The sequence below is a fragment of the Caenorhabditis elegans genome, chromosome IV (assembly GCF_000002985.6).
Source record: "Caenorhabditis elegans chromosome IV".
In the NCBI taxonomy this organism is placed as follows: Eukaryota; Metazoa; Nematoda; class Chromadorea; order Rhabditida; family Rhabditidae; genus Caenorhabditis; species Caenorhabditis elegans.
The window spans coordinates 6,353,042-6,376,687 of NC_003282.8; the positions used below are offsets into that span (position 1 = coordinate 6,353,042).

General features: G+C 35.1%; 4 protein-coding genes, 1 long non-coding RNA gene and 4 other non-coding genes across 11 annotated transcripts; 5 read left to right on the top strand and 4 right to left on the bottom strand.

Annotated features, from left to right (window-relative positions):
• Positions 1-982: 982 nt before the first annotated feature.
• linc-29 lies at positions 983-4,202 on the top strand. The gene is made up of 3 exons (NR_101924.2): positions 983-1,063; positions 1,135-1,431; positions 3,952-4,202. It is a non-coding gene; the product is annotated as a long non-coding RNA linc-29 (long non-coding RNA).
• Positions 4,203-8,926: 4,724 nt separating this feature from the next.
• On the top strand, positions 8,927-15,977 carry nssp-40 (Protein quiver). Its single transcript, NM_001129356.2, has 7 exons — positions 8,927-9,131; positions 9,184-9,346; positions 9,667-9,768; positions 9,816-10,019; positions 12,221-12,381; positions 15,125-15,215; positions 15,809-15,977. The coding sequence occupies exons 1-4, from the start codon at positions 9,015-9,017 to the stop codon at positions 9,950-9,952; spliced, it is 519 nt and encodes a 172-aa protein (NP_001122828.1). The 5' UTR covers positions 8,927-9,014; the 3' UTR covers positions 9,953-10,019; positions 12,221-12,381; positions 15,125-15,215; positions 15,809-15,977.
• Positions 9,354-20,048, bottom strand: smg-3 (MIF4G domain-containing protein; the record flags this gene model as incomplete). Of its 2 annotated transcripts, NM_068573.10 has the most annotated exons (16): positions 9,354-9,362; positions 9,384-9,613; positions 12,326-12,412; positions 12,464-12,809; positions 15,089-15,167; positions 15,532-15,673; positions 15,972-16,072; positions 16,131-16,272; positions 16,746-17,120; positions 17,554-17,900; positions 17,952-18,824; positions 18,869-18,961; positions 19,014-19,243; positions 19,293-19,504; positions 19,560-19,738; positions 19,786-20,046. In NM_068573.10, the coding sequence occupies 14 exons, from the start codon at positions 20,044-20,046 to the stop codon at positions 12,364-12,366; spliced, it is 3,429 nt and encodes a 1,142-aa protein (NP_500974.2). In that variant the 3' UTR covers positions 9,354-9,362; positions 9,384-9,613; positions 12,326-12,363. The 2 variants fall into 2 exon arrangements, with proteins under 2 accessions (NP_500974.2, NP_001368064.1); NM_001380273.1 differs by lacking the exon at positions 9,354-9,362 and having other exon boundaries at positions 9,390-9,613; positions 15,089-15,173; positions 19,786-20,048.
• Positions 10,108-10,167, bottom strand: Y73B6BL.286. Its single transcript, NR_055595.1, has one exon. It is a non-coding gene; the product is annotated as an Unclassified non-coding RNA Y73B6BL.286 (non-coding RNA).
• On the bottom strand, positions 11,673-11,785 carry Y73B6BL.279. The gene has a single exon (NR_055596.1). It is a non-coding gene; the product is annotated as an Unclassified non-coding RNA Y73B6BL.279 (non-coding RNA).
• Positions 11,683-11,864, top strand: Y73B6BL.281. The gene has a single exon (NR_055597.1). It is a non-coding gene; the product is annotated as an Unclassified non-coding RNA Y73B6BL.281 (non-coding RNA).
• On the top strand, positions 12,304-15,862 carry Y73B6BL.270 (uncharacterized protein; the record flags this gene model as incomplete). Its single annotated transcript, NM_001392317.1, has 2 exons — positions 12,304-12,381; positions 15,809-15,862. 2 exons carry the CDS (start codon positions 12,304-12,306, stop codon positions 15,860-15,862), a joined length of 132 nt encoding a protein of 43 aa, NP_001380082.1.
• On the top strand, positions 13,409-13,557 carry Y73B6BL.276. Its single transcript, NR_055598.1, has one exon. It is a non-coding gene; the product is annotated as an Unclassified non-coding RNA Y73B6BL.276 (non-coding RNA).
• Positions 20,049-20,092: 44 nt separating the features above from the next.
• hrpf-2 (RRM domain-containing protein) lies at positions 20,093-23,482 on the bottom strand (the record flags this gene model as incomplete). 2 transcript variants are annotated; one of them, NM_171360.5, is made up of 8 exons in its annotated part: positions 20,093-21,216; positions 21,267-21,460; positions 21,509-21,741; positions 22,416-22,480; positions 22,578-22,722; positions 22,851-22,988; positions 23,041-23,334; positions 23,379-23,482. In NM_171360.5, 8 exons carry the CDS (start codon positions 23,479-23,481, stop codon positions 20,556-20,558), a joined length of 1,833 nt encoding a protein of 610 aa, NP_741422.1. The 2 variants fall into 2 exon arrangements, with proteins under 2 accessions (NP_741422.1, NP_001368405.1); NM_001380274.1 differs by lacking the exons at positions 22,416-22,480; positions 22,578-22,722; positions 22,851-22,988; positions 23,041-23,334; positions 23,379-23,482 and having other exon boundaries at positions 20,556-21,216; positions 21,509-21,700.
• Positions 23,483-23,646: the final 164 nt, after the last annotated feature.

Sequence of the window (23,646 nt, forward strand, 5' to 3'; positions counted from 1 at the left end):
CTACAATTTCTTTTTGGTTTTTATTTCATATTTTTCTCCTTTTTGGTACAAAAATACTTGAATGATAGCTTCACTTGTATTTTCGTGTATATTCACATTGATGAAAATGTAAAACTTTGAATTTTTCGCTTTTTTTCATCGACTGGGATCGAACGCGTTTTTCCGTTTTGAATACAACTTCTGATTTTCTAAATGTAGACTTAAAAAAATGAACAAATCATGCGAAAATTGCCAACAGGAAAAGGAAGATCGGAAAATAGGCTCCGACCCTATATGAGCGTTTTGGTGTGTTTTCAGTTAATTTTTCTCGTGCATCCTCAATTTTTTTCGAATATTTCTCTTATTTACATGTTAATATTTATGACTGAGTATTACAGTTTAGGATAAAAAACCACATGTGATGACCACCTCTAATGCGATTTTCTGCTCTCTTTAAATTTTCCCTTTTATTTTTAAAAGAATATGCATAAGTTTTTATTTGATCACATTAAAATTAAAAAAAAATTATAGTACTCTATTTGTTTTGCAAAAAAGCGGAAAATAGGGGCAGTTACTCTTTAAAGGAATACTGACTGTAGCACTGGTGTCGATTTACGGAAACCGTTTATTAATCGATAAAATATTAAAAGAAAACACAAAAATAACAATTACGCAAAACGAAAGAAAATTGACTAATTGCTGTCACAATTCGAACATAAATTTGTTTAAAAAAATGCGCCCGTAAATCGACACCATCGCTGCAGTATCCTTTCAAAAAGTTACTGAAGTTTTCGCTACGAGATAATTTTGCCAATTATTCTGTTTGGTACGTAATTTAGCGTTCTCATAATAAACCTGTTAATCATCCACGGATATCCTATTGCCCTTCGAGCTCCTTCATCGATTTTTTTTTCGCAAATTACTATCCTTCTAACACGTTTTCAAAAATCAATGGAAAATCTCTAATTGTCTAAACACTGTTATATTTACAGATACAACCAGAATGCCGGCTTCTTCTACCTCAGCTCAAGATGATGATTCAACAGTTCTCGAGATTTCAAATTTAGCCCCCTCGGTTACAAAGGTTTGTAGTTTTCCTTTAAAAATAAATATTAAAGTTTAATTCAACTCATACTTTACGAAGTTTAATTTCAGGCTGATTTGGAGAAGCTCACCGAAAAGTACGAGCCCGTTTCCATCGAAATGAGAGATCCAGGAAAAGTGGATATCCGTGTGTTCAAAACATTCAGGAAACGTTGCCGACATTCAACAGACTTGAACCTGTGAATGGATTTCTCAGTGGAATCAAAGTCCGAAACTTCATGCTCAACAGTTCCATTGAAACTTCGGTTCTGGCAACCATCTCCGAAATGGTGGAAGTGGATAAGGATCCTCGAGTGCATCTGGAAAGATTCACACTAATTTGTCACTATATGAAAAATGAACTGAGAGGTGAGTTTGGTTAAATCAAGATATATTTTTTGAAAAATGGAAAAAGTGATCTTGCTTACGTGAGAAATTTGGCAAATACTCCCACTAAGACGTTCTCAACTACTTACATACTCAACTGCTTACATTGCTCAGCTACGTACATTCTCTCATGCTGACATCTGCTCTGCTGCAGACAGAGTGCTCGTCTACCGACATTCTCTTCCACTTACATGATCTTGTGCTTACGCAGTACTTAAAATTCTCACCCTCATACAATCTTTTTTGATTTTTGAGCTTCATGGCCGAATCTTCTCCATTCTCTTTCCAATTGATGCTTATTTAATCGAATGATTTTAATAATTGAATGTTTCATAACAAAAAAAAGGCACAGTGGTAGTGAAAACTAAGATTGAAAAAATTTTAGAATTATAAGATCTTAACATCGGAAAATGACAACAGTCACGTTGATAATGACAACAAAAATAGAAAAAATTAAGAATTATGAGATCTTAACAAATAACAAATTGATAGTTGATAGTGACAACATTGATAGTGACAATAAAGCTTGAAAAAATTTAAAATTTATTCTCCAGTTCCAGATATTTAAATTTTTATACAATTTGTGCTCTTAAGATTTTTTATATATAAAAAATTGAAAATTCTGAAAATTTTGGGCAAACACTCATTGACTACCTTCTCATTGACTACCTTTGCTCATTGACTACCCTTCGGCTCATTGACTACCTTTGCTCATTGACTACCTTTCGGCTCATTGACTTCCTTCAGTTGCTCATTGACTACCTTTATCTAATTTTTCAGAATTTTCAGTTTTTTTTCGCTGAAAAATCAGAATTTTCAATAACATGTTACTTTTTGATGTCTAAGAAGGTCGTGCTCTTTCTCACTTCCTAAAATTCCGGAAAAAATGGAGATGAGATCTGATGTATAAATGCTCATTGACTACCTTCAAATGCTCTTTAACTACCTCTATCTAATAAAATTTTCCAAAATTTTTTTTGAAAACTTTTGAAAATTTGATCAGAAAAATGCAATGTTTGTAGTTTTTCTCTAGTTTGGATGTCCTGCATACGATTGCAGACGAAAACCTGAGGTTTAGTAGAACACCTAAGCTCAAAAAATGCACTCACTTCGGATGCTGATATCTCCGTGGAAAAATTTTTTATGACAAAGTGATCAACTACAAAGTTGTTTATCTTAATATAAAGTACAATTTTGTAGTTAATCGTTTTTTATCAAAAAATTTGTTGGTTGAGATATGAACAGAAAAAGAAGAAGAAAATACAAGCATGAAGGTGCCGAACTTTACACAACTTTATCTCGACCAACAACTTTTTTGATAAAAAACAATCAGCTACAAAGTTGTACTTTAGATTAAGATAAACAACTTTGTAGTTGATCACTTTGTCGTAAAAAATTTTTCCACGGAGATATCAGCATCCGAAGTGAGTGCATTTTTTGAGCTTAGGTGTTCTACTAAACCTCAGGTTTTCGTCTGCAATCGTATGCAGAACATCCAAACTAGAGAAAAACTACAAACATTGCATTTTTCTGATCAAATTTTGAAAAGTTTTCAAAAAAAATTTTGGAAAATTTTATTAGATAGAGGTAGTTAAAGAGCATTTGAAGGTAGTCAATGAGCATTTATACATCAGATCTCATCTCCATTTTTTCCGGAATTTTAGGAAATGAGAAAGAGCACGACCTTCTTAGACATCAAAAAGTAACATGTTATTGAAAATTCTGATTTTTCAGCGAAAAAAATTGAAAATTCTGAAAAATTAGATAAAGGTAGTCAATGAGCAACTGAAGGAAGTCAATGAGCCGAAAGGTAGTCAATGAGCCGAAGGGTAGTCAATGAGCAAAGGTAGTCAATGAGCCGAAAGGTAGTCAATGATCTAAGGTAGTCAATGAGCAAAGGTAGTCAATGAGCCGAAGGGTAGTCAATGAGCAAAGGCAGTCAATGAGAAGGTAGTCAATGAATGTTTGCCAAAATTTTGAGGAAGAGCATTCATGCTTCAGATCTCTTGTCCATTAATTTCCAGAAAATTAGAGAGTGAGAATGGGCAGGGCCATCTTAGACATCAAAAAACTACCATATCTGAAATAATGGATAAAAAATATCAAAATGAGCAAAATGTATTCAGCAGAGAAGGATTGTATGAGGGGGAGAATACCGTTTTGTCTTTATGTGAGCACTTTGTATGAAGGAGAGAATTTTAAGTACTGCGTATGCACAAGATCATGTAAGTGGGAGAGAATGTAGGTAGACGAGCACTTTGTCTGCAGCGGAGCAGGTGTGTGTGAAGCGGAGAATGCCATTTTGTCTTTATGGGAGCACGATGTATGAGGCAGAGAATTCCAAGTACTGAGCGTATGCAACGGAGCCATGTATGCAGCGGAGCAAATGTAGGTAGTTGAGTATGTAAGTAGTTGAGAACGTCTTAGTGGGAGTATTTGCCAGAAATTTTCGTCAAATATTAACTTTGAAAAATCGATGATTAAAAATCATATTCTTTTCAGGACAATCAATCTATGCTCATTTGCCAGACCATCTCAAACGAATGGCTAGAGGTCCCCGATAGACAAAAATCATGATCCAAAGGAACACTATTTCTATTGTTTTACTGCATGTATTTAAAATATCATCGCCTTCTCCCCATTTTCTCGTGATTCGCTTCTTCGGTTCTTTTTATACTAAACTTCTGTGAAATGACCTAAATATGTAACCCCAATCTATGTAAAATGGCTTTAGAAAATAAAATTAGCTTGTACAATCATCATTACTTATTGTTATAGGGGTTTAGGACTGTGCCAATCCTAACCTTTAAACTATAGAAAAACACAGTTTCATTGCAATGTGTTTATTGAGAAAAGCGAGAGAAGGACGGGTGCCCTTCTTTCAGAAATGTATCAAGGGAAAAGGAATAAAACTTGGCATAGAGAACTTGTTGAAAAAAACAGACAGTGACCAGTTGCCCATTGATTTGTTTGATCGATCCTGATCAAGGGTGTAATTTTTCGAATTCTCGATTTTTTCGATTTTTCGATGTTTTCGGTGAACATCGAAAAATTGAAAATCGAAAAACGAAACTTTTTCGATTTTTCGATTTTCTGAAAAAATCGAAAAAATTGGCACCCTTGATACTTATACGGTAAAAGCAGCATAATCACATCAGGTGCTTAAAATACTATCAGAAAAAAATCCTCGTTACCCCCCTTACGATTTTTTTCAGAAAAAATCCTCGTTACCCCCCTTACGATTTTTTTCAGAAAAAATCCTCGTTACCCCCCTTACGATTTTTTTCAGAAAAAATAAATAAGATGGCAGAACAATAGAGTAAATAAATTAGCAGAACATTAGAGTAAATAAATTGGCAGAACATTAGAGTAAATAAATTAGCAGAACATTAGAGTAAATAAATTAGCAGAACATTAGAGTAAATAAATTAGCAGAACATTAGAGTAAATAAATTAGCAGAACATTAGAGTAAATAAATTAGCAGAACATTAGAGTAAATAAATTAGCAGAACATTAGAGTAAATAAATTAGCAGAACATTAGAGTAAATAAATTAGCAGAACATTAGAGTAAATAAATTAGCAGAACATTAGAATAAATAAATTAGGAGAACATTAGAGTAAATAAATTAGCAGAACATTAGAGTAAATAAATTAGCAGTACATTAGAGTAAATAAATTAGCAGTACATTAGAGTAAATAAATTAGCAGAACATTAGAGTAAATAAATTAGCAGAACATTAGAGTAAATAAATTAGCAGAACATTAGAGTAAATAAATTAGGAGAACATTAGAGTAAATATATTGGCAGAACATTAGAGTAAATAAATTAGCAGAACATTAGAGTCAATATATTGGCAGAACATTAGAGTAAATAAATTAGCAGAACATTAGAGTAAATAAATTAGCAGAACATTAGAGTAAATAAATTAGCAGTACATTAGAGTAAATAAATTAGCAGAACATTAGAGTAAATAAATTAGCAGAACATTAGAGTAAATAAATTAGCAGAACATTAGAGTAAATAAATTAGCAGAACATTAGAGTAAATATATTGGCAGAATATTAGAGTAAATAAATTAGCAGAACATTAGAGTAAATAAATTAGCAGTACATTAGAGTAAATAAATTAGCAGGATATTAGAGTAAATAAATTAGAAGAACATTAGAGTAAATAAATTAGCAGTACATTAGAGTAAATAAATTAGCAGTACATTAGAGTAAATAAATTAGCAGAACATTAGAGTAAATATATTGGCAGAACATTAGAGTAAATAAATTAGCAGAACATTAGAGTAAATATATTGGCAGAACATTAGAGTAAATAAATTAGCAGAACATTAGAGTAAATAAATTAGCAGTACATTAGAGTAAATAAATTAGCAGAACATTAGAGTAAATAAATTAGCAGAACATTAGAGTAAATATATTGGCAGAATATTAGAGTAAATAAATTAGGAGAACATTAGAGTAAATAAATTAGCAGTACATTAGAGTAAATAAATTAGCAGAACATTAGAGTAAATATATTGGCAGAATATTAGAGTAAATAAATTAGGAGAACATTAGAGTAAATATATTGGCAGTACATTAGAGTAAATAAATTAGCAGAACATTAGAGTAAATAAATTAGCAGAACATTAGAGTAAATAAATTAGCAGAACATTAGAGTAAATAAATTAGCAGAACATTAGAGTAAATAAATTAGCAGAACATTAGAGTAAATAAATTAGCAGAACATTAGAGTAAATAAATTAGCAGAACATTAGAGTAAATAAATTAGCAGAACATTAGAGTAAATAAATTAGCAGAACATTAGAGTAAATAAATTAGCAGAACATTAGAATAAATAAATTAGGAGAACATTAGAGTAAATAAATTAGCAGAACATTAGAGTAAATAAATTAGCAGAACATTAGAGTAAATGTATTGGCAGAACATTAGAGTAAATATATTGGCAGAACATTAGAGTAAATAAATTAGCAGTACATTAGAGTAAATAAATTAGCAGTACATTAGAGTAAATAAATTAGGAGAACATTAGAGTAAATAGATTAGCAGAACATTAGAGTAAATAAATTAGCAGAACATTAGAGTAAATAAATTAGCAGAACATTAGAGTAAATAAATTAGCAGAACATTAGAGTAAATATATTGGCAGAACATTAGAGTAAATAAATTAGCAGAACATTAGAGTAAATAAATTAGCAGAACATTAGAGTAAATAAATTAGCAGAACATTAGAGTAAATAAATTAGCAGAACATTAGAGTAAATAAATTAGCAGTACATTAGAGTAAATAAATTAGCAGAACATTAGAGTAAATAAATTGGCAGAACATTAGAGTAAATAAATTAGCAGGATATTAGAGTAAATAAATTAGAAGAACATTAGAGTAAATAAATTAGCAGTACATTAGAGTAAATAAATTAGCAGTACATTAGAGTAAATAAATTAGCAGAACATTAGAGTAAATATATTGGCAGAACATTAGAGTAAATAAATTAGCAGAACATTAGAGTAAATAAATTAGCAGAACATTAGAGTAAATAAATTAGGAGAACATTAGAGTAAATAAATTAGCAGTACATTAGAGTAAATAAATTAGCAGAACATTAGAGTAAATAAATTAGCAGTACATTAGAGTAAATAAATTAGGAGAACATTAGAGTAAATAAATTAGCAGTACATTAGAGTAAATAAATTAGCAGTACATTAGAGTAAATAAATTAGCAGAACATTAGAGTAAATAAATTAGGAGAACATTAGAGTAAATAAATTAGGAGAACATTAGAGTAAATAAATTAGCAGTACATTAGAGTAAATAAATTAGCAGAACATTAGAGTGAATAAATTAGGAGAACATTAGAGTAAATAAATTAGGAGAACATTAGAGTAAATAAATTAGCAGTAAATTAGAGTAAATAAATTAGGAGAACATTAGAGTAAATAAATTAGCAGTACATTAGAGTAAATAAATTAGCAGAACATTAGAGTCAATATATTGGCAGAATATTAGAGTAAATAAATTAGCAGAACATTAGAGTGAATAAATTAGGAGAACATTAGAGTAAATAAATTAGGAGAACATTAGAGTAAATAAATTAGCAGTACATTAGAGTAAATATATTGGCAGAACATTAGAGTAAATAAATTAGCAGAACATTAGAGTGAATAAATTAGGAGAACATTAGAGTAAATAAATTAGGAGAACATTAGAGTAAATAAATTAGCAGTACATTAGAGTAAATATATTGGCAGAACATTAGAGTAAATAAATTAGCAGAACATTAGAGTAAATAAATTAGCAGAACATTAGAGTAAATAAATTAGCAGAACATTAGAGTAAATAAATTAGCAGAACATTAGAGTAAATAAATTAGGAGAACATTAGAGTAAATAAATTAGCAGTACATTAGAGAGTAAATAAATTAGCAGTACATTAGAGTAAATAAATTAGCAGAACATTAGAGTAAATAAATTAGCAGAACATTAGAGTAAATAAATTAGCAGAACATTAGAGTAAATAAATTAGCAGAACATTAGAGTAAATAAATTAGCAGAACATTAGAATAAATAAATTAGGAGAACATTAGAGTAAATAAATTAGCAGAACATTAGAGTATTGGTACTGTTGAATCAACGTGGTATCGTGAAATTGGAATATGATGATCATTTGGAACTCATGAGAAATGTTCAGTTTTCCAGTTAATTAATATTTGTACAAAATGAAATTAAAAATTTAAAAGATTAATGACAGTGAAACGTTTCAAAAATATGAAATCAGAAAACATTTCTTGAATATAAGGTTCTTGAACTTCAATCCAGAATATTAGTTTTCTTTCAAGAACTAAACTTATATAATGTGAACTGAAGAAAGTTATGTAAAATTTTGATTGCCTTTAAATACATAAACATTCTTTTTTAACTTAAAACTGGATCAGTTTACTTGTTCCTAATCCTATTCTATGTTACCTAGAGACTAAAATATATTTTTTTCAGAGAGCTGTCTAGACGGTGGTCAAAGATAGGAAAATGGTGTCAACTAATTAAATATTAAACATTTTCTCAAATTAATTTTTTTAGATGACAATTTTTTAATATCTGGCTCAGTTACCGAGATACAACAGTTTCAAGTGATATAACTTATTTTTCAGAAACTTTGCAAAAGTTGGAGTTGAGCCCGATGAGCTTAGTGATTCCGTCTTAAAATCGAGATCTACTAATATCCAAAAATTAAGCTCTTTCTCCAACTATACCCCTACTACATCATACTTTTCGTTTTCCCAGCCTTTTCTATAAGCCACGCCCTTTTAGGCCCCCTGCTCACACAATTTCATTTTGAAGAAAACACTGGCTCCGCCCATTTTTGCTCCGGGAGAAAACGAAAACCGCCTTTCTCTCGTATTTTTTCTCTTTCTCTCTCTATTTCGGTTTTCTTCACAGTTATTCTTATCCCATATTTCCAGCTTTTAAATATTTTCAGAAAACGTTGATTCATATCTCATTTGTCATTGGAATCCGCGATTCCGACGACATCTAAGCAACATTGCTTAGCCGCCCTGGATGCGGTCGGGCGGCCGAAGACCACCAGGACGACGGCGCGAAATTCAAAAATTCCTCGAACTTTCAAAAAAATGTCGCCTTTTTACGATGCTCATTCTCCTTCTAACTATGATCCAGGTATTGGGGTTCCAAATTTGATTCCAGTTTTTCTAAAACTGAAATATTCCAGCCAACTTCGAGCCTAACATGCCTGACTTGTATGTACACATCATCTACAACACAATTAGACAATTTTCGTGTCTCAACACGCTTGTCACGCCCACAATGCTCAATGGAGCCCATAAAATGCGATCGAGATCAAGACGTGTGTGTCACAATCACAATGCACGTTGGTGAGTCTTTTTTTTTGTTTTCATAATTTTCTGGATGTAGAAAAAAAACGCCTTATTAGATGTAAATATTGGCACATTTTTGACGGGGGAAGACATAAGAAAAAAGGAAACCGAGTAGTAAAACACAACACAAGAAATACCAAGAAGAAAAGACAAGTATTAGCATAAAAATTAGAATTTCGAGAAATTTTTATTCTTCATCTTCCTTCTTCTTCTTGACAACGATGTCGACGTGTGCAGAGGCAGGGTTGAAGAGACTAGTAGAATCTGAAATTAAAAACTATTAGAATTAAAAATAAATTTATTTTAAAATGTTTCAGGAGGCGGCGACTATTGGATGGGAGCCGGATGCGATCGACGTGTCAATTTTCAACACATGAGCTGTCAAAACGTTCGAACAATGTCAAGAAATGTGCAGCTAGGTAGAGAGAGTGCTTTTGGAAAGTTATTCTAAATGTTTTGTTTGCAGGATATGTTCAAGAACGACGAGCAATGCAACGTGTATGCGTGTGTGCTCGTGATCTATGCAATCAACACTCGAACCCATTCCAATTGCCCGTGATTCTCATATTCCTACTGTCGTTTCTCTTCATCTTCCAGTTATAGTCAACTACATCATCAATCTGAATTCTTATCACTGCATCCATATGCTTTTTCAGTTTCCAGAATCCTTGTGAGTTTAGAACAATTTTGATAGTCCATCAGACACTAGATATTGGGTTGTGGTTTGGCAAACGCCGGGCAAAACAACACGATAGACCCTTGTCAATGAGATCGACAGACCAAACACAACTTGTCTCTCATATCAGTCACCCATTGGGTTGGTGCACAGCAATAGAGGAGAGGAGATACTCTTCTCGTTTCTTGTTCCATCATATTGCAAAAAAAGAAACAAGCGTTTCCCACACATACACTGACACAGCTGTGGGAACGGAACTTGGGGGATCCTGAGAGACGGAGAGGTGATGAGAAGAAGTGAACACGGAGTTCCATCATTTTTGGCTAGGGATAATTGAATTCGAGTTATGCAAAAGTATTCTTAAATACTGAAGTTATATTAGTGATGAAAATGTAAGAAATTTAAAGCATCCAGTTTTCCGCGTGTCAAAATGAAGCCTCTGGGTTTATGGGTCATTTTGCAAAACATTTCAGTTCAATTTTATTCAAATATTCAAAATAAACTTGATGTTTCTCTGAAATATGTCTTTGCCATTTAGAAATGATTTCTGATGGGCTTCATTTCGGCACACTGAAAATTGGGCGTTTACAATTTCTTGCATTTCCATCCCCCAGTTTTAGAATTGCTTGAATTTCATGGTTATTCCCAAAATTGAACCATATAGTCAAACCAGAGAGACCCGATGATAGAGAAAAAGATGAGAAGATACCCTCCCGTCCTCCTCCTAAATGCGTAAATCTCATTTTGCACATCATCGAATCTAACCGGGGTCATTCGGCCACACACATCATACACAGAAGGGGTGGGACAGAAGAGCACAAAACATTCCAACGTGTGTGAGTACGAAATTTCTGAGAAAATTGTTTGATTTGAAAAGGCGAATTCATAAAATAATCATTGATACTACTTTGAATGAGTTCATTTAGATGAAAATCGAATGTTCTCTAGGTGTAGTGATACCCAGATGTAATGTTTTGAGGAGTACTGTAGTTGCAAAAGTCTCGTTGTTCCGGATAATTTAATTTGAAAATAAATCAAAAATTGAAGAAACCTGAGAAAAAACCAGGATAAATATATGCAAATTCTACAACAATGAGAAGCTAGCAGCTACAGTACTCCTTAAAGACGCATATTCCTTGGATTTACGAAAATCGGTCGCTTCGAGACCGGGCCAACGTAATTTTGAAACAAAAGTTGCAACTTTGCATCTTAATAATATTCGAATTATGTTTTTAGTTCAATTACCGTATGATTTTGGAAAATTTTGAAAGAATTCTAACCCAAAAATTCTAAATTTCAACCTATAACTTTTGACCTTTGACTCACTAAACATTCTTCAAACCCTCACCCATAAATCTAATAATTTTTGAAAAATCTTTCTCTTGGTGTCTAAAAAGTTCCAGTAGAGTCTTAATGGACACTTTCTGAGAGTGTGCCATTTCAAACACCACTTAAACTAACTCGGCGCCAAAAAGTATCAGTCATAAATCTGAGTGAGCCCGTGAGCCCACACAAGCATTACTTTAATTAGGTGCCCCAATGGGAACCTTTCTTCGTGCTATGCTTTCCAAAATCGCACTCAAAACCCATTAAGAGAGCAACTTTTTCTTTACTCCACTCGTTCTTATTTCTTTAGAGTCTTTTTTAAAACTCTCTATTTCTTCGGTGGGCTCCTTCGGACTTTGCCTCAGGGGACTTTGGGACAAAAACGGAATATGAATTCAGAGAGACACGACCGGGGGACCAGTAGTAAGAGTTTTTCTTTTCTACTTAAATTTTGAGAAGAGGGGGAGGGGGAGAAGTATGTTGCACTCAATTTATTACATTTTTGCATATTCCGAAAAAAAGGGATGAAAAGAGGTAACATTCATCTTGAAGCACGTTATACAAGGAGCTTGAAGAATCTAAATGAAAATAAGAGAAAAAGTTTAAAAAAAGAAGATTCTTTTAGAAGAGAAACACATTTAGAAGTTAATCTATTTAAAGAATTAGAATAACGCTTTAGAAATCAAACTTTCTAACGTGGTACAGTGATAGTCACTATCAAGAGTCTAACAAGGTGAATGAGGAAGTTGTCTTATAAGGTCTAAATCTAATTTATCAAATGCAATTGGCTTCGGACAATTTTATCTCAAAAATAGCATTTTTCTACTTTAGAAAAACATAATTTCAAAAATCAAAATATCTAATTTCAGGATCTCCACCGTCATCCAACTCAATTTCATTCCAAATTTCAAAAAACGTAGTCTTAAAATGCCACCGCCGCTTTTCAAGACCAATGCCAAAACTCCAAAACTTACACGCTTTCGATGATCCATCCATCAACAAGCAAAGATGTTCACCATTCTCCTTCGAGGTGAGGTTTCGGGAATTGTGGACGGAATTGACTGAAAATATATATATAGATTAATAGAGAAAAAAATTAAAAATTGTGTTACCCTCTCTTAGCATTTCCCTTTCGAGAACTGTTCAACGATGCCAACAAGGCTTTCTCCTCTTCCATCTCAATTCTACGATGTTGTCCAAGAGTCAATCGTTTCATATCGGCACGTTCCTGCTCTTCGCGAGCTTTTTCTTCTTTCCAACGTTCCTGAAGCTGATCATCGTCGATGTTGACAGTCTTTAACGATGGTTTGTTCGTTTTTCCGCGGACCATCAGCGTGACACGAGTTTGCTTTTGACGTCCAGAAGCTGCGATTGTGGGAGATTTCTCATAGACATCCTCATCATCGTCGTTATCTTGCTTAGAGCTTGAAGCCGCTGGCTCGTCTTTTACAGTTTCAGCTGAAAAAAATGGCATTTTTAAACATTTTAGATCACAAATTCCAATGTTATCTTTCAATATACGATATTCAAGCACAGTTTTCTTGGAACCTCTTCTCTTATTGAATCTTTGAACCTACATCTGTCATACTCTATAAATGTGCTCATTCAAAATGCAACCTTTTTCCATATCCTTCCGTCTTCTTCTTTTTCTTCTTCCACTAACATACAAAATCATCACTCAAAAACCCAATTTGTGAGTGTATGTCCCCTTCTTTATGTATCTGTGCGAAGCGGGAAATTCGAATCTGCATATCTCAACACGCTTGCCCTCTTGTGCAGTTACTCGGATTCTGGAGGACACACGAGACAGTTGACAACACTTTTTCAACAGATAGAGACCGAAAAAGGGGGCATTTCTTTCGTTTTTTTTTTGCGACTTTTCTTCTTGACAACCCAAAGAAGAAGAAGAAGAAAGAGTCGCGAACGAAATTCAATAAACGTCTTCTCTACTTCTTCTATTTCGTTGTCAGCCCCAGGGTCAGCTTCAGTGTCGAGAAGCAAGAGAAATAGAAGAGTCAACTTCTTGCCTCTTGTTGTCCGGGTCGGTCGGTCTATTGTGTCTCCTTTCTCATTTTTTGCTGCACCCCCCGTACTCACAATTTTTTTGAAGGAAAACGTTTGTGAGTAAAACGTGGAGGTGTGCTAGTCAGTTCACTGGGGACCTGAAACCAACCGAACACCACTATGCTTGAAGCTGTTTGTCAGCAAAGCTAGACGAATGTGTAAGAGTCAAGGATCAATGAGCTGGTTGTGCCTAGTGCCTAAAACGCAAAACAACCTATAGAGACACTTAAACTGAATATCGTAAATGTTTACAGACATAGAATTCGTTGAACTTAAAGATAAGTCAAACTCTAGAACAACTTTCGATCCCATCTAGAACGTGCTTAAACGAGAGTTAACAGCCCCACTAAAACGCACTTTTATGCATTTTCACTTTGCTTCGCTTCGCGTGTGTGCTCTAAGTGAAACAAGTGTTACTACACACCTGATGTTTCCTGTCTCGAATTGAAGATGAGGACACATTTTTGTGCGTGTAGTGGTGAAACGACCGCAAAAACAATGTGTCAAGGTGGGGCGGCGGCGGCGGCGGAAGAATGAGCACAACATGATTGAAATTCGAGACGAACATGATGGCGATGTGGCCGAAGAAAATGACAAATGAGTGCGGAAAAGAAATAAACTTTTGAAAAGGGGAACTTTGAGTTTGAGTCTTTGTTCCAGGAGTTTCAGAAGCACTGTTGTAGAGCTGCTATTTTTGTGTTATCACGTAGAGTTGGCACGACCGCTTAAAGGCACATGTTTCGAGTGGGTCTCGTAACGATCTCATTGCCAGTGATAGGGGTCGCTACAGTTTCCAAACTTCCAAGTTTCCAAACAGCTGACGTAGAAAATGAACACTGTGAAATTTCAAATTCTGAAGTGTACTGTGAAAGCAAGGAACCGCATAACTATCCGAAATCTATCTAAATCTCCAAAATAAGAACAAGATACATCACTTCCAAATCATTCATTTTTGCCTCCGCCAAAATCACAAAAAGCAAAAATGCTCTCCATGATGAAAAATGGATTAAAAACACTGGGGGTCACCTTTCCAACGACATCGCTGATGCTGGTGGTAGGGGACACAAATTCAATTGTTTTTGTTTTTGTTTTGCCGCCTTTCCCTCATACACACAGTCTTCATACACGTTCCGAACGCACAGCACAACCACCAAAATCAATCAAGTCGTCTCTCTGTTCTCCCCCGTATATGTGCTCCGTCTCGCGTTAATCAAATTCATCTTAGTGTCGTGGCACAATTCTGTTGTAGCAAAAAAGCTCTCTACACTAAAGCTTTTTGTGTGTGAAACTGAAACTGGGGTTCCAAAATTAGTGACATACGATATCGAGAATGACTCTTATTGATGTATTATTATTGATATTGCATCAAAAATTCTCGAAACCTATAACAATATATATAGTATCCATGGGATGCTAGATGCAGGTGTGAAGAAAAAGAAGAAATTCGAGATGTTCTTCGTGGGAAATGAGGGACCACACCTATAAGTGTGCCAATGATATTCGAGAAGGTGCGTGTAGAAAGTGACTGAGTGAGAGAGATCCATTGACGAGAAGTGAAAAATGAGGTGAGGGAATTGTGAAGAGAAGGGAACTGTTTCAGGAGAAAACATTGAACTGTCTAAGCAAATAGGTCAGGAGGGAAATTTTCAAATTTTGCATGAAAAAAAACTTACCAAACTTGATACTTCTATTGAACCGATCTTTTACAGCAGCTGGTAGAGTGACATCGTATTGAGCAGCAGCTACAGGCATCTGAAACTATGTGAATATTAGACTGTCAATAGGAAAAGCTCATCAGGGGTGGGCATTGAAATTTCAAGAAATTTCCAATTTTCAGATTTTGAAAATATATCGCTATAAATATTTTAAGAAATCTTCGAATCCATTCGAGAAAGTTAAAATATACTTTATTTTACTGGTTTTACAGATCAAGAAATTTCATGGTTCACAAAAAGAGCTGTGGAACCTGTAAAATTCTTTTTTTTTTGAATGTCTAAACGGGATTCGAAGCTTTCTTGAAATATTAATTTTTAAATGAAAATGATTTTTAGTGATAAATTTTCAAAAACTGAAAATTTGGAATTTCTTAAAATAAATAAATTGAATAAAACTATACCGCTGATTGTCTGAATCCTTCTCCCATCATTCGATCGAGTTCTCTCTGGAACTCGTCATCTTCTTCTTTTGTCACGGCATTCGAGAAATTCTCAATTTTCTGTCGATCTTCTTCAGAATCATCTTCATCCAGTTCAGAGTCTCTGAAATTTAAATTTAAATATTCTACTTTAAAACTAATCTGGTACTTTTAAAAACTACCATTTCAAATGAAAAGTTTATTTTTCGCACTAAAAATGCTCTCCAATACTCAAATTTATAAAATTTTATTTTTTCAGAAATCTCATCACATCCGTCATTCTTTCAGTCTTCTCATTCACACATCAGATTGATTCCTCAAAAATCGACTCGACACAAAAAATAAACTAATTTTCAAATTTTAACCAAATTTCGTGATTTTCTGTGATATTCCATGTATTTTTATAGTGAATAAATCAATACCGATTCTCATCTTCGTCTTCTTCATCATCTTCTTCAATAACATTCAGTTCATTCAAACCATCACCTTCAATGTCTTTGTGTTCTCCGGCAAACTCTTTCAACTGAAAAAAAAAATCAATTTTTAAAAGGTTTTAAAGGTATTTTCACTAGTTTGTCTACCTCTCCCTTGAATTTCTTCTCAATTTTTGTGACTATATCTTGAGCTTCTTTCAAATTTTTCGGCCATCGAAGCGAATTGGACTTCTTTTGGCGGAATTGACGGCACAATTCAGTATACGCAAGTTCGACTTCATACGGGAAACTGAAATAAGAAAATTAGATCACAGAATTAAAGCATTTCTTTACAATTTTATAAGTGGTGAAGTCGAATTTAAAACTTACAATTTAATTATGGAGCTTCGAAAATTTAAAAATCATTCACCCAATTTGAATTTCGCGCAAAAATGAATTTTTTAATGATACTGAGGCATAAACCTTTCAGCAAATTAATTAATTTTTTTCTGATTTTTAGCGATGCTCCGTAGTTTTTTATGCTTTCAAACGTAAAATGTAATTACAGTCGTGTATATCTACCTGTTTTGAAACAAAAATCCGAAGAAATTAAAGGAAAAATGCGAAAAACGCCTATAACCTGAGAAAAAATTAATTAATTGTCCGAGAGGAGTACACGGCCGAGTATCACACAAAACTCATTTTGGCGCGAAATTCAAATTAGATAAACAAATAAATTGCTTTTCTATAGTTTAAAGCTCCATAACATAATTTTGAATATACCTTGTCTGAACATCGAGAGGATTTTGATTTTCTCCCGTTTCTCCTCCCGAATTCGGTTGTTGTTCGGCAACTTCTTGATCCCAGGCATCTTTTTTGATGTAATAGTAACGATGGAAATATGATAGGAAATATCGCATTTTGATTTTTCCCGAGCCTTTCATGAAGAACTCGCGTAGAATTTCCAGCATAGCACAAATCATTCGAATTCGGTGCAGGTCTCGCCACGAATTTTCTGGTTCTGGATATGAAATCAGTTGATAGAGAATCTTCAAGACTAGATCTTCATCACACAGCTCAAAACTGTAGAGCTCTGCAAGATAAACGGCGGCAGAATGAGCCCATTGATTGTAGACTCCAGGATTTTCCAAGGATATTCTGGAAATAACTCTTATGCTTGCTGCTTGAACTGGAAACGAGAGATGCGCGGCACATTTACAAAACGATATTCTCTCATTGTCGTGCCGAAATATTTTTTTCGGAAATTTTAATAGAAATAAAGATAAACATGTATAGTTTCTAAGAATAATGTTACTTTCAATTGAAAGTTTTGGGAAGTTGCTCAAAAACTAACACAACCGTACGATGCAGTATTAATATTTGAATCAGGGGTGTGCGGCAAATCTCAAAATTTGTCGAGCTCGGCAAGTTCGGCAAATTCGGCAAATTTGCCGCACACCCCTGATTTGAATCAATGGGCAATGCCTCGAAACTTTTCATTGAGAGCAATTTTTTTCAGAAAGTACAAAAAAAGTTATATATATATTTCTGTGTAAATGTGCCGCACATCTCTATCGAAAATCGTTCATACCGAATAGTTTCAATTGTTGAATCAATTACAGCCATTCCAATCCATTGAAGATGTACCAAATTACAGAGACCAGCAATCGCAGATGCCACGTGTTGAAGATTTTCAATGGGAAGAAGCCACGTGGAGGAGAGATAACGAATTGCATAATCAGCAACTTCTGGATCATACCATTCAAGCCTCCGAAGACATTTTAAGAAAACATCAACGGTTGATTCATTGATATCCAGAATTATGTGACGAATAAATCGTTTCATTGGAGTATCCTCTTCGTCTAGCTTCAAACGAAGACGTTCTTCTTTTGAATCTTCTGGTGGAAGGCAGGTGAAATACGCATTGTCTATGAGCATCTGAAATATCGAAATTGAATTAATATTATGATGTAGTTCATCTAAACATACCGCTTGTCTTTGATCTTTCATTCGTTCTCGTTTCGCCTTCACAACTTCCAATAATCTCTTCATTTTTGCATGTGATTCAGTATGTCTATACAGATAAAGACCACTAGATTCCATGAATGTCGCTGTCATTTCTACAGAATGTCCACGTAAATCATACACAAGTTGTCTCAAACAACTGAGTCCTTCAGCACGAGAAATTACTCCAAACTTCATCAGTTCAGCTATCATCATCACGCAAACCATCTTTGATTCCACTTTGATTATAGCAGTAGCTGACGATGGTTTCTGTTGCAAAAATCCGCGGAATTTCTCGAGTAGTTGAGTTACGATTTCAGTTGTCAAATCAGGCATCACATTCTCGAGAGTAGCGACAAGTCGGGCATAAAATGGAACAACATCGATCCGAGACGGAGGTGGATCGATCATAAGCTTCACAAGCCTCTTGCGACAACCCTTATTATTCAGATTCGAAACAAAATAAATAGCTGCTTGGTCAGTTGAGTACTTGCTGACAAGATGATCCAAATCAAGTACAAAACTTTGCCATTTGCTGACTCCTCGTTCTTCGGATGCATCCACAGCTTCTTTGAGAAGAGCTTGAAGTTGAGAATCTTCTGGTGTCGTCTCCTTTTCAGACTCTCCACGTTGTAATGATGATCTCTTCGCATCCATTGCTCCGGATTCATTGATATTTTCCATATCGACATCTTCAATCCTTTCAGCCATCTTCGCTTTGCTGAGAGTTCTCTGTTCAGATTCTTTATAAAGATCCTTGGGAACCATCTGTCGAAGATCGATAAGATCCTCGTAGAATGCCTTCGTCTCTTCATCACTCCACAGCTTGATTGCTCCTTCTGCAAGTTTGCGTCCCATCTGAAATATAGAATAAGTTCAAGTTTTTGGTCGAATCAAAAAACCTCCAAGTTGGCAGCTTCATCCTCTTCATCGTCACTAGCTTCCTCTTTTAGCGGTTTCATTTCCACACCGATTGCAGACGATATCTCTATAGCCTAAAATGAGGGGTTTTCTCAAATTTTCCTATTGGGTAATTAATTTTTGTACCATTTTCCGCAGAGAATCCAATTCAGACTGAAGATCATTCAAAGTTGTCTTTTCCTCATCACCAGCGTCTCCACGGCTTCTTTCCTGTCGTTTAACTCTCTTCATCGCCTTATTTCTTGCCGAACACGTTTTCTCGGTTTTCGAATAAAGTGAATCGTAGTATGATTTGAAGAGCTCACGAATCGACTTTTTCTGTTCAACTGAGAGAGCTGATGACTCAGGGAGTTCTTCTGAAAACATTGATAATGAATATACGCTCCTGATTAAAAAGATAACAACCGTCTTGAATCTCGACCGTTTCAGCATCATCCATTGGAATTGGCACAATATTTGCAATTTGCCATCCAACAGTTCTAGATACTGTAGCCAATAATCCAACATTGACAAAATCAGTCTTATCTGTTTGAATCAAATAACTTAATACAGCACCGAGAACTTGAAGTCCTTCCTTTTCATTGAAAACTCCACACAGGCAAAGTTCAGCGAGGAAGCTGGAAATATTTTATTTATTCTCAGATGAAAACTGTCTTATTAATGCAATCTAACATAATATCCACTCTCAATTTTGCAACATTTGCAATTTTGTCACTCTTTTTAACAGGAAGAACTTTTTTGAATTCCCCAGCCATCTGTTCACTGAAGTTTGAATATTTCGCAGAAATTGCAAGGCAGAGCTCTGTTACTTTCGGAATATCGGATAACTTCAATTTTGTCTCTATAATTCCCTGAAAAATTATCCGATTTTCAATGGAATTCGAAATCAAGAACCCACCGACGCCATTTCCTCAACAAATTTGCTTAAATTCAATTTCGATAATTCTTCAATTAATTGTGGAACAGTGGCCGCACTGAGAAGCTTCACTTTTTTCATAAAACTCGTCGTCTTTTTCAATGTTGAATCTAAACTTCGCAATTCTTTTTCGTTATCGAGCAAAGTTTCTCGAATCTCGACCATTTGAAGACGACTTGTTTCTTGATATTTTACACGCTTTTTCAGCTCTTCCAGCCATGATGTCTCGACTTTTCGCCGCATCTGCATAGACTGTGATAGAGAATCGTCATTTTACAAAATAAAGTGTACACTCAAGTATATAATTGAACATTCCAACATTCTATGAAACAACCAAGAAGTGAAATAATTATCCATGTCTCATTTCCTAATTAAAAAGAAATAAGAATTTCCAAATTGTAACATATTAAAACGCGGGGCGAACAGCCATTAAATATCAAAAAGGATACAGAAAAAAAAAACAATGAAAGTCTCAAATTCAGAAATCTATTAATTAATAAAAATTGTGTAGGAAGATCAAAGCATGATATTTTGATAGTTGAACAGAACAGAGGTAAAATAAGACGTTCGCGTTGGAAAATCATGAGAACAAGATAATAAATAACCGAGACCTCGGAGAACAGAGAAAAAAGTAAAGTGATACACTAGATTATAAGGAACAATGCTCATTTGTCTGGAAAATCGAAAGAACTGGGATTTTGGCAGGAACAGAAAAAAGGAAGTCAGAAGTGAAAAGAAAAAAAAGAAGATAATTAATATCCACTTCGATGATCTCCAGCTCCAGCTCCCCATCCTCCATAAGCACTGTGATGAGACGGTTGTTGTTGCTGAGCCCATGTTGGCTGTGAGTCTCTAGGTTCTCTTTGACGATCGTAAGCTCCTCCAGCAGATGCTCCATACGAATATGATTCGCCTGATCCATATGCAGAATGAGCAGCTGTGGGATATGTGGATGCAGGTTCTGCAGAATACGCAGACTGTGCTTGTGAAGCATAATAAGCATCCCAGCTTGCAGCATAACCTCCGGCAGCACTGCTCTGATCATAACTCGGACCAGTAGATGCTGCTCCATAACTTCCCCACGTATCAGGAGCCCGGCCATGCGCAGCTGGTGGTGCACGAATTGGAGCACTGCGTGGTGGGATGCCTCGTGGTTCATATTTGGGTTCTATATCGTATCCTCGTGGTTCCCGTGGGCCATATGGATCCCTTGATTCTCTGTATGATGGTGGCATAGCTTGAGGACCTGCCCTGTAGCCAGAGTCTCGTTGTGGTGGCCCTCCGCCACGTCTTCCTCCGTTAAGAATCGGATCAGGCGCTGGAGCAGCTGATGCATTCGTGCCACTTGTTTCTTTCCAAAGAAGACGACGCATTGGACCAGGCGCTCCACGATTATCAAACAGTTCGACATATCTACAAATAACAATAATTATTCCATGTTCTGATTATAAATTTCAAATTACCGTCTTCCCATTCTTTGATTGTTACGCGAGAGAGCGACTTGAAGATCGTTGTAATTGTCAAATTCCGCAATAGCATCTCCAGATGGACGACCAGTTTCGTTGATTCCTATTTTGACTGAATGGCATCGAAGTGGAGAAAAAAAAGCAGCGATAGCATGATCATCAGCATCATAAGGAAGACCACGCATATACACCTGAAAAATAAAATAATTTATTTTACAATCGCAGAAAAATACTCATACCCTCAGCGGATCATCGCCTCCTCTTCCATAATCACTGCGACCTCCTTGATCGTGTCCACCATTGTATCCATAATCCCGACGTCCGCCATAACTTCCACGATTGTAGTCATCATAACCACGATCATAGCTGCTGTCGCCGTATCTTCCACCACCACCTCGTCTTCCGTGGTCATATCCTGAATCCACGGACATCAGTGGGCGAATTCCAGTTCTTTCGTAAGATGCCGAGTATTCTGTAAAATAAAAATTGAAAATATTTATTATCAAGATTTGTTATATCAATAAATAGTAAACTAAATGAGCATTTCAAGAGACAATTTTTAAAATGTTGAAATTTGATGTGCACCGTAACAGAAATGTGCGCAGATTTGCTTTTCAAATATTTCGACATGTTTTAATAAAGGCTCATTCAGATGGGTCTTGGCGCGAAAATGAGTATATGGTAGTTTTTATTTAATTTTTGCTGCTGTTTCTTGCATTTTTGAATTAAATCACTTCTTTTCTTGCGAATTTTGTCTCGTTTTCTATTTTTTATCAGAAAAATGAGAAAAAGGAAGGGCAAGATTGGCGAAAAACTGAATAATTTCATTGAGAAATGAAAGAAAAAAAAAAAAAACAGAAATGCGAAAATCTACCGTATTGCGCACCGAGGCCCATCAGAATAAACCGGTGCGCCTTTAAGAAGATTTTGTGAAATTGCGATGAATTACACCTTTTTTGGTACATCATGTCTTCTTCTGTGCACTTTAAAAGTCTAATTAGAATGCGAGATTTCAAGGACTTCAGTTTTCACATGAAATATACATTTTGACAGTTTAGGTCCAGTATTAATTAAAATACTGGAAATCGTGGCAAGACCCGCCTAAAAGCAAGTATGCGCCTTTAAAGTGAACTACTGTAATCTCACCTCCCGATCCTCCACCTTTTGCTCGATTAAATTCGACCATACTTGACATGAATACTTCAACGTATCTGAAAAAAGACAAATTACTTTTTAAAAATTAAAAATTCACCAAAATGAACCCGTAATCAGCAGTTACCATAAGTCATCATCATCATCAATACCCACCTCGATCCCATGTGCCTGTTATTGTAATCCATCGCCTTCTCGGCCGCGTCTTGCGTCGTAAATCGAACGAACGCCTCCCCGGATGGTCTCGATCTCGGCCCACCCGTCCCGCCGATTACAATTTCCGCCGGTGGTGGTTCTAGCCCTGGATAGAATAAGGAAACCCATAAGTTAACGTCCAAAAATTCAAGAGGGGAAGGGGAATCTAGGCATTGTACATTACATTTCACCGGCAGACTATTTGGATTATTTCTACATACTTATTATACTCACCTTCGAAAAATTTACGAACATCATCTTCTTTGCAAGACCATGGAACACCACGCAATCGAATAACGTGATTAACTTCTCCATTGGAATCTGGATCTGGACGAAATTCGAACTCAGCTTCGTCCGCTTCGACGGTAAAAACTGAAATTAAATAGCTTTAATAATGTTTTTTTCTAGTTAGAATCACGCCTACCTTCAATATATCGGTTACTTATTTCTTTTCTATCGTTTTCCATAGCTTTACCAGCTTCTTCGGTATTCTTGAACTCCACGTATGCTTCACCATTCGGGCGTCCAGTTGTGCATACGAATTTGACTCGTTCAATCGTGAGCCCAGCGAAAAATTCGTGAATATCTTTCTCGGTAGCATTGAATGGAAGCCCACGCAATCTTATATATTGGCTTCTTGGTGGTTCTCCAGAAGAAATTTTTGTTGGCATTGATTCGTCTGCTTCCTTAATTGTCGATTGATGAATGTCTGGAGCATCTGAAATTTTCAGTTTAAAAGATTAATTTACGAGTAAACCGAACCTGCAGGTGCGGATTGAGTTTTCACTGCAATTTCCTCTTCTTTTACTGCTATTTCTGCCGACTGTTGGTCTTCTGTTGTCGGTTGTGTTGTTTGTTCCGACATACTGGAAAATGCATAAAATTCGTTATAATAAGAGGGTCGTTGTAGTCAATATTGAATTTAAAAAATAGAAAACTGACAATTATTTGAAAAATAAGACAAAAAACCGCAAAAAAAACGATTAAAATTCAAACTGTTGGAATTTTTCTGCGAGGAAAATAAATTTGA